We start from the raw sequence: 15,345 nt of genomic DNA, 5'->3' as shown, positions 1-15,345 counted from the left end.
ATAAGGATTAAATAGAAGAATCCGAAGTTTAATTATTTGTCTTACTGAAAATGGCAGAAAATGTGACATGTATAGTAGGAAATTCTGATCTTTGGTTTCAGACAATCCTTGGGTAGATTTGAAGTTTTCAATCAGTCTTTTTTTTTTTTTCTAAAGCCACAAATAAGATTCCCCCAGAATCTGATTGTCTTCAAGATTATCTGCAAATGGGTCTCTGAATAGAGCACCAGGTCAGACTGAAAAAACCCCAAAACTATCATTTTTGACTTGGCCCTAAATATTTCAAGTAATGAAAAAGAAACTGTATTAGGTTTGCTGGTTTACCTAGAATCATATCTATAAAAGTATCTTTGCTCTCTGCTCTAATGCTATTTTAAGGCATTATTAGATACATTAGCTGTACAGTTAACTACCAGGATTGTAAATATTTCTGTAGTTTCATTCCTAACTAGCAACTTCAAGCAAGGCACGTTTGTGTGCTTGCACAGATTTGTAGCTGGTAGCTGAGAAGTAAATCTTTCAGTGATTTGTAGGTTAGAAAATCTGCTTCTCCACCCTTCTGCTCCTCCCTATGATGTTTACTAATCTCACTTGGCACTCAATATGGGTAAAAGCTGCTTAATGCTCAGAAAATACACTGGAACTGGATTAAATGTAGAAATGACAGACTCCTAGTAGCTAAAGGATTCAGCTGGAGAGTGGATTAAGAGCCAGGCTCAAGGAGACTGTCAGAGCTGCAAGAACTCTTTTTCTGTCAAAAACCTTTTTTGGCACATGTATTATGATGAAGTCATGGTGGAGTTTTAAAAACAACCAAAGCCAGCCTTTATATATCACACTAACCCTATATTCTAAACCCAAGTAAGGCTTTATTTTTTAAAAAAGCAGGGTATAGTCAGCAAAGCAAGTACACTGTCCCAGTTCCTCTTCATAATAATGTGAAAGCTATAGGGGTGGGGTGGGGGGAATGTATAACAACTCTGTTCTTATCTAGGTTTTTCCCCCCAATGCAGTATATATCTAGTGAATATTTCTGATACAGAAAAATACTGATAACTGACAGCCTAATGGATCCCATGTAAAATTGCCAGCTTATTTTATAAAAAACAAATTTAGAGGGCTTTGTTCAGACAAAGCAAATGATTTTAAACTTGGGGTTCTTTTAAAAGAAGAATAACAACTACCCCACTTCTCCCATCTGTGTTGAATATTATGAAATTAGTCAAGCAGATTGCATATATACACTGCCAATTAAATATATACTGGATATTTACATATAATATTTATATATATATATATATAAACTTTTATAAAACTGAAACTTTTGGGGATGGGAAAGCAAGACAATAATATATATCAGAAGTCAATATGTATTTAATTTTAAATACAGTGCTACCTCTACTTAAGAACTTTTTTAGTTAAGAACTGAGTGTTCAAGATTTTTTTGCCTCTTCTTAAGAACCATTTTCTACTTAAGAACCTGAGCCCAGAAAAATTTCCCAGGAAATTTGAGAGCGGCACGAAGGCCCGGCCAGTTTCCTGCCATTTCCCCTTTAATCTCAGCTATCTTGTGCTTTTCTGGGCTGCTAGAGGAGCCTTTTGGTGGCGCTTAAGGAGGCTTTGGCAGGCCGTAGTGAACACAGCGGTTTCCTTTCTCTGGGCGCTTGGAGAGGGAATAAACCACTTTGCTGTGGTGACTCCCTCGCACTGCCTCCCATACACCTGGCACGAGGTTGCTCCCAGAGCACCTGGGCGTGGAAAGACAAAAGAGGGTGCTTCGCCCCGGCCGGGTCAACTCGGTTTCAGCCAAATTGAGAAGGAAAGGCACCGGCTACAAAGCGAGCAAGCGAGAGGAGAGGGGAGCCCTTCAGCATGGGAAGGAAGAGGAAGCAGCTAGCAACAGCAGCAGCTGCTGCCTTTTGGTCAAAGGGGTGGGAGGTTCCCCCCTCTCGCCCGCCTGGGAGGCAGCCTTGTGCCGGGTGGATGGAAGGTGTGTGCCCCTCATCACTGCCTCAGAGTCACTCCCCTTTTTTTAAGGGTTAAAGTTTTGGATTTTTTGATTCCCCTCACCTCACCTTCTTCATTCAGCAGAGACTGTCCTCCTCCTCCTCCTCTTCTTCTTCTTCCTCCTCCCACCCAAATTCCGAGCTTTTATTTCTTTCCTAATGGATTTGCACACATTATTTGTTTTTACATTGATTCCTATGGGAAAAATTGCTTCTACTTACAAACGTTTCTACTTAAGAACCTGGTCACAGAACGAATTAAGTTCTTAAGTAGAGGTACCACTGTATTTGATGTAAATCCTATTTTTCATCTGGGAGCTCCATATATTTTATCCAATCCTACTTTCCCCTCAACAAAAAAACTGTGAGGTAGATTGGGCTGAGGGAATGAATGACTGACTTAAAGTCATTGGGTTTCCTTCCTCCTAGTCAAGTACTTTGGCCACTCTACTATTGTCGCATTAAAATTCCTGAGCACACAGAATTGTGTAACTAAAACTGCATATAGGCTGTTTTGGAGAAAGTGTGTGGTCTAGCCATATGACGTTTGTCATACACTTGGTATTATTCATATAAAGTACATTGCTTAATGCTCTTTATGCCTCATCATTGTGTGCCTGAGTGAATCAGACATCCTATTTTAAATGAAAACTCTGTTCACTTGTTTAATCTGGTTATTTAGTTGACCCTTTATTTGAGTTTCTTGGTACAGTAAAAAAAAAGGCATTTTTAAGTTAGGTTCAACTCTTGCTGATTTCACAAATATACCATTGCTCTTTGAGGAATGTGTATATCAAAATTTGAAAGATGGTGGCAATGACATTGTGGTAAATCATCTTACAGATTTTGACAATTTATACATGGACAGATGGACATGTGTGGACATATCCATGTGCTAAAGTACTGAGCCACAAACTAATGAAACAGGCCAAATTCAGTGGCCAATATTTTATTTATTTATTTATTTATTAGATTTGTATGCCGCCCTCTCCGAAGGATCAGGTTAAAACTAAACAGTGTACTATTTTGTATGAATGCAGCCACTGAGACTCATTGACCTGATTAAGTATGTTGCACAATCCCAGTCAAAATAAAACAGTGCATGATATATGGAACATGAGATAAGATGAAGGGCTCTTCGGAAGCTAACCGAAGATCAAAAATATGTCACATTTATTTATTCATTCATTCACTCACTCACTCACTCACTCACTCACTCACTCACTCACTCATTCATTCATTTATTCGACTTCTAACCGGGGTGGTGCAGTGGTTAGAGGGCAGCACTGCAGGCTACTTCAGCTAACTGCTAGCTGTAATTCAGCAGTTCAAATCTCATCACCAGCTCAAGGTTGACTCAGCCTTCCATCCTTCCAAAGTAGGTAAAATGAGAACCAAGATTGATTGATTTATTATTTATTTATTTAATTGGATTTGTATGCCGCCCCTCTCCAAGGACTATCGTTGGGAGCAATATGCTGATTCTGTAAACTGCTTAGAGAGGGATGTAAAAGCACTATGAAACAGTATACAGTAGTACCTCTACCTACGAACTCCTGTACTTAACGAACTTTTCTAGACAAGATTTTTTGCCTCTTCTCAAGAACCATTTTCCATGAGTCTCCGAAACTGTAACCGGAAAAGGCAGGGAGAAGCCTCTGTGGGGCCTCTCTAGGAATCTCCTGGGAAGAAACAGGGCTGGAAAAGATAAGGAGAAGCCTCTGTGGGGCCTCTCTAGGAATCTCCTGAGAGAAAACGGGGCCTGCACCCTCTCTGTGGTTTCCCCAGTCGCATACATTATTTGTTTTTACATTGATTCCTATGGGAAAATTGCTTCTTCTTACAAACTGGTCACGGAACGAATTAAGTTCGTAAGTAGAGGTACCACTGCATAAGTCAATATGCTACTGCTAAATACTATTAACAAAGCAAATCTTGCTGTGACTAGACCTTCATGTAGGGTGTCAAACTCACGGAGTCACATTGCCGTCACATAATGTATCGTAACCTAATGTATCGTAACATTTTTCCCCTTTGGGGAACTGGGGCGGGCATGGCCTGCACGTAATGCCTCTGGCACGTGGGCCACCAGTTTGACACCCCTGGTTTGTATCGTGAAAATGCCTGATTTCAGTCAAGATTGAATAACTAGACTCTATAAGTATTTTCTGCTTTTTGAGGTTCCTGTAAATGGGTAACCTATAATTAAATTCCCTAAAGAGACTTTCAACATTATGTGAAACAAATTGCTTAATATCTAGGTATTTTAATGCATCCTTTACAAACTTGGACTTTTCATAATTTCAGAAAATGAGGTTTTTCAGTAAAGAGGCTATTAAATGTTCAGGTGATTTTCCCTTTAATGTACCTTTTTGAAAGTGGGTTTTCAGCAGTTAGCACACCCACAACAACATCTGAAAAGAGTCTGAAAATTATGATTGCTACTTTAAAATTATTCTAGGAGTTGATGACAGATCTCATTAGCTGCAAGATCATGCATGCAGTTGAATTCAAGGTATAAGCGGGAAGAGTATTACTAAAATATGTTTTACGTCAATATTTGTATTTTTCTTCTTTTTAAAAAAAGTTAATAATACCACATACAAATCTAATAAATAAATAAATAAATAAATAAATAAATAAATAAATAAATAAATAAATAAATAAATAAATATAGTCTCAATATATTGATAGCTTGGTATTGATGGTCTTTGGGAAACAGGTTTTGAATAAAGTTTTTGATTATGTAAAGTGCCCCATTTTACCACTAAAACCTATCTATACTCTTTCAATTAAACTCCTGTAGTTGCTAATTAGAAGCCGTGTGATTATATATATATATCTGGTCCTTGACCTTGCTTATCCTCTCCATCTACTGATTTCAACTCTTCCCCTGTAGTAAAATCTGTTTAGTCTTTTCAAATCTCTCATCAACAACAGAATGACTTGAAAAAAAAAGTTGCATTGATGAGTCAATAAAATGAACGCCGTCTGAGTTGGCATATATAGGTGTGTCCATTATGTCTGTTCTGAAAACAGGACAAAAATGAATCACAGTTCCCAATGCCCATAGTATCAAAAGCCAAAATTTGGTAGCAAAACGTATCCAGTTTGCAGAGTTCCAGTCATGCAAGATTTATACGGACCCTCTAGATCAGGAGTGTCAAATTCAAGGCCCGGGACTGATCTGGCCCATAAGGTGCTCAGATCTGGTCCTCGTGGCTGCCCTGGAAATAGTGAAGGACTGGCCCATGGTGCCTCTGTCAAGGAAAACAGCTTAGGGGGCTGCGTTCGGCCTCTCAAGTTTCTTTTTCACTGGCAGAGGGTTTCAGGAGGCAATTACAGCCGAAAGTGGAGCTCGGAAGCACAGTTTTGCTGGCAGAATGCTCGGGCCACCACAGGCGCCCCCTACAGGAATAATGTTGAACTGGCAACGGCCACCACCCAGTCCCGAAGTCAAACACAACCCTGATGTGGCCCACAAGGGGCTACCCTTGAAAAATGTTTGGAGACTCCGAATGGTCCAGAATGCAGCCGTGCGGGTTAAACCTATACTCCGTGAGCTGCACTGGCTCCCTATTAGTATCCGGGCACAATTCAATGTGTTGGTTATTACCTATAAAGCCTTTTATGGCTCAGGGCCAGATTATTTATGGGACCGTCTCCTGCCACATACCTCCCAGAGACCAAGTAGAGCACACAGAGTTGGCCTCCTCCAGGTTCCATCAGCTAAACAATGCAGGTTGGCCGGACCGTGGGGAAGGGCCTTCTCTGTTGCTGCCCCAACTTTATGGAATCAACTCCCCCCCAAAGTCTGTACGGCCCCCACCTTGTTGGCTTTTTGTAAAGCCACGAAGACCTGGCTATACCGGCAGGCCTGGGGCCCCTAAATCAGCCACTAGCTTGTCCATATATTTGAATTTGGTATGAATGACTAGTACATGTGTTGTTGAATTGTTTCTTAAGTTTTAATTAGGATTTTAGAAATTGCTCATTTTTTCCCTTGACTTCTTTTTATTTTCATTGTTATTGTAATTTTATATTGTTGTGAGCTAGGACTGGGTGGCACAGAAGTATGTATGTATGTATGTATGTATGTATGTATGTATGTATGTATGAATAAATAAATAAATAAATAAAGGCATGATCGAAACATTTAAATATGGTAAAGGGTTAAATAAGGTTCAGGAGGGAAGTGTTTTTAATAGGAAAGTGAACACAAGAACAAAGGGCCACAATCTGAAGTTAGTTGGGGGGGGGGATAAATCAGAAGCAACGTGAGAAAATATTATTTGACTGAAAGAGTAGTAGATGCTTGGAACAAACTTCCAGCAGACGTGGTTGATAAATCCACAGTAACTGAATTTTAAACATGCCTGGGATAAACATATATCCACCCTAAGATAAAATACAGGAAATAGTATAAGGGCAGAGTAGATGGACCATGAGGTCTTTTTCTGCCATCAGTTTTCTATGTTTCTATGTTAACAAACAAACAAACAAACAAACAAAATCAAGTTTGATACCCCTGCTCTAGATTCTGCAGCTTGGCATACTGCCATACCTTTCTTGTTTTGGATTTTCTGAAGCCATTTGGCAGCCTTTGTAAGTGTTACCAAGCTTGTATCAGGTACTTTGATCTCATTCTCAGAGCTGTAATTCGACACATAAACATTCCAGAAAGGATATTCTAATAGATGACGCAACCTTTGGGGCTGTGGAGAGGAGAATCTGAAAGGCTCATTCTAGTCCTCTTGTTGTTTGTTTCCCATTCTGCACACAGCAAGTTCTCAACTACTGCTGCTGCTAAATAAATAGATTAAAATTAGACTTGCTTGCAAACTCTGATACTTCTGTTCAGGCAGATGGAGAACTTGTTTTCAAAAGCAAGGCCACACGTTATCAAAGTAACAGAACTCCCCACTGATTTTGGAATGGAGCCGCTTGCAATTTTAAGTTGCAATGTCCTAATCACTGCGCTATCCAAGGTTCAGTGGTGTTCCGCAGGAAGCGGGCTTATCTCGTAGGACTGTAACACAGGTCCCCCTCTGGTTCCTTGAAGGCACAAGGTAAATGGGCTCTGATAAAATCATGTAGTTTGACATCTCAACCTTGGCAAAGTCACTTTGGCTTTTATGTATTGTGGAGCGGCTTATCTGTTGTAGCAATGCTAGCGTTATATCTAGCTGTTACTGGGCCCCAGCATTGAAGCCTTTTTAAAAAAAAAATTCAAAGGACAGTTAACCGAGTTTGCTTTATAAAGGGCAATGTTCTTAATGGAACACTTAATTCAAGTGAGTTAATATTTTTTACACGCTAGCCCCTTTGATCTTCCGTCAGCTAAATTTTCAGATTGAAGTACAAACAAGTCTATCAGTTTTAACTTGAATGTAATAGTCCTATTTAAAAAACATTTACTATTATATTATAGGCAAAGGCTTCAAAGAATTAAATGATTTAAAAAAAATCTATACCTGGCTTCAGCCACTAGCACTCACGGTCTGGAAAAAAAAGTACACTTGGCTCATTAGGAGCATACAAATAAAATAAAAGTTGGTTGCATGAATTGAATTGGTGGCAATGCTGTAAGAAAGTCATTCCATTTTGCCCACTGTATCAAACCTTGTTTTCATTTTTTAAATTAACTACCAGCACAAGTACAAGAAGGGAAACAAATTATACTATTAAGTATTCTTTCTTACTGGATCTGGGCTTTTAACAAATTAAGTCCTGTTTCTAAGTGACGACTTTTACAATTCCTCAAAGGAGTTTGGCATGAATATTGCTCAATATACATGACCAATTAATTATATTCCTAATCTTACCTCCTTGCAATTTTCTGCAGAGTTACCAATATTTCTATTTTTTCCTGTAAACCTTCAATATTCCTTAATTTTCTTGTTGTTTTGACATATATGAGGCTCTCAAATACTGGAATTTAGTTGTGTTCCGAGTCAACAAATCAAGCTGCTAAAGTCACCACTTTGAACCTCTCCTTGTGTTGCAAATGCTGTGCTTGGTCATTGGTCTTCAGTTGTTCATCTCTCTCTCTCTTTCTCTCTTTTAGGTAAGAGAAACTGAGATTATGGACCCAAAACTAAACATAGAAGAATTTGCATCTGGAGACTTGCCAGATGATGAAGATGCAAGGTCAGACTTAGCAATTGATTATGAGGAAGAGGATGAGTTCTCAGGTTCAGGAGATGAAGAAGGTAGGTCTTTTTCAGAATTAACTCCTGGTCAAATTCACGTTTTGTTTTGTTTTTGATAACTGTATCAATGGGAATGGGTGCTTCAATATGTAAATGACCATAGTTCATAAGTCTGAGGTTATATTTCAACGTAGACTTACTGTGCTGTTGTTTACTTTCCTGAATACCATTTCTCTAATAAATTTGAGATGACAGTATTGAACTTCTTGCCTTTGACCTGGGAATGTGTCTATGCAAAATGGTTCCTCAGCTGGGTAGAATTCAAGAACTTTGGAGAGCTTGCTGCTTCATATTTTCTGATCATTCAGATGTAACCCACCTGGTTCACATATTTAACTTGTAATGCTTCCAATACCCTTGTTTCCACATGCCCAGTAATGAGAGAGTCTACTATTGCCTGAGTTTTCTAAATCACCTTTCAAGAAAACCTGCTATCCTCTAGATTAATTTAATATGTTTTTAACACTGTTTTTTTTGGTGGTGGGGGCATGGCTTTTGACATTCCATTGTAGTATCACTTTTTTCTGAAGATGACAAACGCCCCCCCCCTGTTTTTACCTTCTGTTTGTAACTAATTTACAAAGTGGTATTGGTTCTTCACAAATTCTCAACACTAACTTTTTGTAACAATGCATTGACCTCATATACTCTGTGTTCTCAAGAAAAACAATTTCTGAAACTAGCACACTGCAAGTTGAGGCAAATCTGGTGGTTAATATGAGTCAAGGACTGCTACCACTTTCAAGAAATGGGTGTTTTAAAAGAACCAACAGATTCTTTGCAAGGCAAGGCAAAATACATTTTGAATGACCTGTAATTCAGGTCTTTGTAATTGATTGCAAGATCTAATGAGACGGATGTATTTGATAGAGGAGTGTGTATGATCTGGCGCAAACTAACCAAAAGAGCTTGAGAGATTAAGCTAATGATTGTTTAAAACACTGCATTTCACAATTTTAATATTAGCAAGGATTAAATATTATTTTCTTTCCTGTAGGTTATACAGATATGGAGGATAAATTGGTTTCTACCACCAATAGCACTATGGTAGGTATTTCCATTGGAAATTGAATTTCTGAAGCAGCTGGTCATTGGCTTTCCTACCTTTCATCATGACTGATCCACTGAAAACAAAAAAAAATATCTTCAGTGCATTAATAGTAGCACGTTTAAATCACGGGAGGTATAATAATTCAGTTTTACTCTGAAAAGGAAGATAGAAAAGCAAGGTGTATGAATCATAAAAGGGATTGAAACTCAAACTCTGAGTAAAGTTAAAGCAAATAGAATGTTTCACATACACATACAAAAGAAAAATCAATTTACAGATATATAAATGTCTGCCCCATGCAAGAGGGGGGGAACTTGGTTGTCAGTTAAAACAAAAGGCATGACAAGGGAATATGCATTGTAATTAACGAAATAACCTAGATGGATTATTTTGAAAAATGTCCTGACAATAAATATAGTTAAGCAACAGAACGAGTCTCCTTAGAACTTCTGAAGTTCTTCTCTAATGCTGCAGTTGGATAGCCATGGTTTGATGCAGTGTTTTTGAAAGTTGGTAACTTTAAGATATGTGAATTTCCACTTCCAGATGTCCACAGTCAGCATGTTTCTGGGAGGTAGAGTCCACACATCTTAAAGGTGCCAGCTTTAATGGTTTAGTGGATTCTGACACTGGTGCAGTTGGTCTAGATCAGGAGTCTCCAACCTTGGCAACTTTAAGACTTGTGGACTTCAACTTCCAGAACTCTGGGAGTTGAAGTCCATTAGTCTTAAAATTGCCAAGGTTGGGCACTCCTGGTCTGAATAACCTTCTGAGAATCTGGTTCCTACAAATCTCTATCTCTTCCACTCTTAAAAGTTAAAAAAAAGTTACGGGGAGAAAATGATGTTACTGTGCAGGAAAATAGGACGGTAGAAGCCCTTAATAGCATTATTAATATCCATAGGTAATGTGTGACCCTAGTTGAGTACCTGATTTCAAAAAGGAGCTATTGTTTACTCTCCGATTTTTGGGTCAATCTCCATCACACGTTGCCCCCAAATGTGTGATCAGTCCTAAATAGAAACTTGGAACAGGTAGGGTCTGGGTGGTATCAAAGTCTGGCTTTTAAGAACACTCAACAGCGCTCATTGTTCTAATGTTCTCAACTGTACTTTAGAGGTAGGATTGACGTTCTTCTCTTTATTAGGATTCCATGGACAACTCTATTCCTGACTCCAAAAAAGATGCCAAGGATGAAGTTGAACCAGCTGTGATAGACAACGAGATTATTGTTCCCAAAAAATCATCTCCTGAAGGAGAAGACTTGTCTAACAAAGTCTCAATGGCCAGCACAGCCAATGGGAGCATCTTCGAGAGAACAGAAGTGCTTGCAGGTAACCACCCTTTGGATCAGGAGGTCCTAAACTTGGCAATTTTAAGACTTGTGGACTTCAACTCCCAGAATCCCCAGCATAGCTGTCTGGAGAATTCTGGGAGTTGAAGTTCACAAGTCTTAAAAGTTGCCAAGTTTGAAGACCTCTGTTTGTATGGATGGATAAACTTGGCTCTCTATAACTAAGGAAAAGGCCATGCTTTCTGAAGCAAAGATTTTTTTAAAAAAATCAAGAATGTCCCATACGGACACAAATTATAAGTCTGCAATGCTAGTTTTAATCTAAAAAACCCTCCACCAAAAATTGTTTTGAGTACTGCTTTAAAATTATTTCCCCCCAGTCTCCATAGCTGTTGTTTTTTTAAAAATAGAATGTGTATGAGGCGTTAGGACATATAAGTTGAACATTTCTACAGAATTTGGTGTTCCAGATCCATTGCTGCTTAAACCAGAGGGGGCACATTTGATTAAACAATGTAATAAAAACTAAAGTTTTCTAATAAGAATTTCCCCCCATTATTGATGATCCGTGATCTTCACAAGGTTCAGAGAAGTGAGTTTATTGATGGAAGCTTGTCTGAGCAGGCTTTGCTGCTCTGCTACCCCCAGAAATCTATTGCATCTGCACAGTAGCTTATTTTGATCGATTTGGGATACATGAAATACAATACAGGTTATGCACGCAAGACATAGGCAGATCACATCCATGGATAAGTGCAGCCCTCTTGACTACTGGATAGAGGTTTAGAAATATTGAAGATCTACCATATTCTCCAATTCATCCTCATTCCAGGATAATTCTGGAAAATATGAATTGCAATATAATGATTGCATAGACAGTAAACCAGTGTCTTTCCCCAGTCCCCAACATTTAATACGTTTTGCTGAATGGCTGTTCAGATTTAAAAAAAAAAAAGATTTTCTCATTTCCTGTCTCAGTAGAAGCTTTCCAGGATCAATTTCCAGGCATTCATTGTTCAGCCAGAAATGTGACAGTAGCTTTGCTGCCTTTATTTGGAGTTTTTTTTCCCCAGCATGAACTGCAGTTTTATATAGTGGATCATATTTATTCCGAGTCAGAACTAAAGCAGGATAGAGAGTGGTTCTCGGTAGCTATTTTCTAAAATCAGCAGGGGTAAAGTTGCACTATTGGACAGAATCAGAATGTCAATGCAGAGCTTTTCAAGTTTCCATGGCATTTATTCTACTTTTCTCTTTCCTCCATCCCTTTCCATTCCAGCTCTTATTGCAGGTGGAGCAGTTGGGCTCCTCTTCGCTGTCTTCCTCATCCTGCTCCTAATCTACCGCATGAAGAAGAAGGATGAGGGTAGTTATGACCTTGGCAAGAAGCCCATCTACAAGAAAGCTCCTACAAATGAATTCTATGCCTAATGTTTGCCAGTGCTTGATATACCAACTCGGGAGTCAAAAAATAGACTTTGTAAAAAGAAAAAAAGGAAAAGAAAAAAAAGCATTTGGACTATGGACAAAATGCTCTGAAACAAATACTCTTTTGGATCTAATGTCAAACTGTTGTTTGTTTTTTTAAAACCCTCTTTTCCAGCCCTTCCTACTAACCAATGAGGAGATGAAATAAATAAAGCATTCGGAATCCCAGAATGGGGAAGGGAAACCTCGCACAAAGTAGCGCATGCTTTAACTATGGAAAGGAAAAAAAATGTTGAATTTTATATCTGGGTGAAGGTTGTATATGGAACTTTTGCATTTGGTTGCTGTGCTTCGACTTACCTTGTTTTATAGAAAGTGTTAAGAGGGACTGTCCCATAGCCAGCTTAGGGGTCACTAAAGGTGTGACCAGCCACTATCTTTTTTTTTTTAACACAAAGTTATATATGAAATTCCTACACTACATGCACCATAAATTAGCCTGAGTCTTGATAAAATTATTCAGTAGCTCTGCCTGTAGTTAGGGCCTTGCTGTAAAAGATTTCCCTCCTTGGAGAACAAGTACTCAGTCACCTATAAAAGCAAATTGTTAGTTAGAGGAATATCATGTCTTCCATTTTGTAATAGGATACTTTTAGTGAAGAAGATTTCACTAAAAATGTCAATAGCTGCCTATAAAATCCATCAAAATACTGCTTGATAATAATAAGAATAAAGTTTTATAGTCATTCATAGATATTACACTTGTAGTTCCTATTGCTGGGCATCTTTCTACCAAGGTAGCATTTCAGATCAATGATTGCACAGCCTGAGAATGTTTCAACTTTCTTAAGTTCATATCATAAATGATACTAAACAAGAGAAGAAGATATTTATGTATTTTTTTCCAAAATAAAAAACAAAGATGTGTTTGTTTTTAATAGAACTATTTATAGTTTCCAAGATGGCTGCTCTGTTTTGGGTAACTTCTTTTTATATGTAAAACACTAATATAATGAAATTCCTGATTGTGAAAACTATTTAAGCTTTACTCTGTGTATTATATATATATATATATATATCCTAGATGCAATAACCTCTGCTTAGAATTAATGTTTATGTGCAAAATTGGTTTTCTCTGAAATAATTGTAAGGGGGGAGGGTTTTTTTAGCTTTGTAATATATTATCGTTACTATAGAGCTATATTTTTTCAGTAAAGTGCACAGTTTTTATAAAAAAAACCAGAAGGACTTTATGCAGTTTTTCTGCATGGGTGATGGGATTACTTTCTCTGATTTATGGAGTTTTGTTTTGGTTTTAATACCAGCCCGTTCTGAGTAGAGTAACAACTTCACAAAGCCACTAATGGCAACTGAAAGTAACTCAGATAAACTGAGATCTGGATTTTGGTCTTGGCTTCACTTGCATGGTCAGTTGGTAACTTGGGTAGGAGTTCTTGCTTTGCGGGTGGTGGGGCTGCTTTACAAAGATAATTCAGCTAGCTTAAGAAATAGCACATAACATGGTTTGAAAGCACATGGTACGAATATTTCTTTCTCTTAGCAACTTGGTCCTTTCATGGAAACAACCAAGACATTATGATGCTAAAGCAAGCTTTTGTTCCCTTTTAGAACCTTGGCTGATGCTCTTGGCTTTCAAAGTTATGAATGAGCATGCAGCTATTTTTCCTCTTAAGGAATAGAGATGCTAATTGTACTTGGTGAAAAATGTCTTGGGGAGAACTTGCCATCCAGCTATTGCAAGCTAGGATAGATAGAAGATTTTGAATAGCCTGCCTCTTCTATACCAGATCAGGCTGAAGTGTGAAGTTTCTGCAGCTGAGCTGATTTTCAGGTAGAGGAAGTAGCTTGGTAAAGATGCTTCCTACTTTATATAGCACCCTATGCATTCCATTGAAGTTTCATGCAAAGCTGCTGCTTCAGAACAATGACATGTGAGAGATACATTTTTATCTTAAGATTTTTTACTTGGAAACTCTGTTAGTTCAAAACCCCTTTTAAGGACTTCAGTCAATGTAGTGGGATCAAACTCTTTATCAATTTTAATGTGTGCTTCCCTTGTTTTTAGACCATTGCTTATAGGGCAGGAGTTGTGACTCTTTAATTTGAGAGTTAAACAGCTTGTGTCATGTAAATCCCGACGTATAGCCTTGATCTTTTCCCAATTTTGCATCCTTTTCAAAGCCTGCCATAATTTTGTGCTTCCCTTTGCAAAACTCACATTGCTAAAAGTAGCCTGGGCAAGGCTCTGTTTATTCATAGTTGCATAAGGACTGTTCTCCTTTCCTGCTTTTGGCAGCAAATTCATGCTATGATTTTTATCGTGTCATTATGGGATTGCTAAACATATGGCTAAAGTTAAGCCCATGCCAAGGGTTCTGTTTCAGCAATAGCATCATTTTTTAAAAAATGGAATTGTGTTTTGGGGGGCAGGGTGGGGTGGGTAGGAGGCAGATACAGCATATAAACACTTTCAATTAGCATTACTTGGAAAATATGGATCCCATGTCTGCCTTGGGTTGCTTGAATATTTCTTGTATATTTTCACCGTCACTGATTTGATAAAATAAACTGGTACTTTCTAAAATTCTGTCCTTGTATAATTAAACTCTGAATCATAATAATCAGAATTGCAGAAAAAACAATTGCTGCCAATCTGCCTTCCATTGAGGACCTGTATACTGCACGAGTCAAAAAGAGGGCAGGTAAAATATTTACTGACCCCTCACATCCTGGACACAAATTGTTTCAACTCCTACCCTCAAAACGTCGCTACAGAGCACTGCACACCAAGACAACTAGACACAAGAACAGTTTTTTTCCGAACGCCATCACTCTACTAAACAAATAATTCCCTCAACACTGTCAGACTTTCTACTAAATCTGCACTTCTATTCTACTAGTTTTTCTCATCATTCCTATCACCCATTTCCTCCCATGTTGACTGTATGACACTAACTTGTTGCGTACATCCTAAGATTTTTATTAATACTGCTTCTTCATTGCTTATTTGACCCCTATGACAATCATTAAGTGTCGTACCACATGATTCTTGACAAATGTATATTTTATTTTATGTACCTTGAGAGCATATGCACCAAGACAAATTCCTTGTGTGTCCAATCACACTTGGCCAATAAATAAATTCTATTCTATTCTATTCTAATCTTGAAGAGGTGCTAACGCTGCCCCACCCCTTTCTTAGGGGAAGGCTCCAAAACTTTTACAAATTGAGATTTTAAGGTGCGTGCAGTTTAATTTCCAGAATACTCAGCCAGCCATGAGATTGGGAAAAACTGCTCTAAATAACCTTTCAGTATATACTGGTAGTTGCCT

At 38.2% G+C, this 15,345-nt stretch overlaps 1 protein-coding gene across 1 annotated transcript in view; it reads left to right on the top strand.

The window, feature by feature from the left end:
- The window catches only part of SDC4 (syndecan 4), a 30,843-nt gene extending 16,247 nt beyond the window's left edge, over positions 1 to 14,596 (top strand). Inside the window, exons 2-5 of the mRNA XM_070744721.1 lie at positions 8,074 to 8,218; positions 9,216 to 9,265; positions 10,417 to 10,603; positions 11,843 to 14,596. Coding sequence (XP_070600822.1) covers positions 8,074 to 8,218; positions 9,216 to 9,265; positions 10,417 to 10,603; positions 11,843 to 11,994 — 534 coding nt within the window. The 3' untranslated portion in view covers positions 11,995 to 14,596. The remainder of the gene's footprint in view (positions 1 to 8,073; positions 8,219 to 9,215; positions 9,266 to 10,416; positions 10,604 to 11,842) is intronic.
- Positions 14,597 to 15,345: the final 749 nt, after the last annotated feature.

Source organism: Erythrolamprus reginae, chromosome 3, assembly GCF_031021105.1.
Source record: "Erythrolamprus reginae isolate rEryReg1 chromosome 3, rEryReg1.hap1, whole genome shotgun sequence".
Lineage (NCBI taxonomy): Eukaryota > Metazoa > Chordata > Lepidosauria > Squamata > Dipsadidae > Erythrolamprus > Erythrolamprus reginae.
The sequence above is the reverse complement of the archived record's forward strand: the minus strand, read 5'-3'. Positions and strand labels throughout refer to the sequence as shown.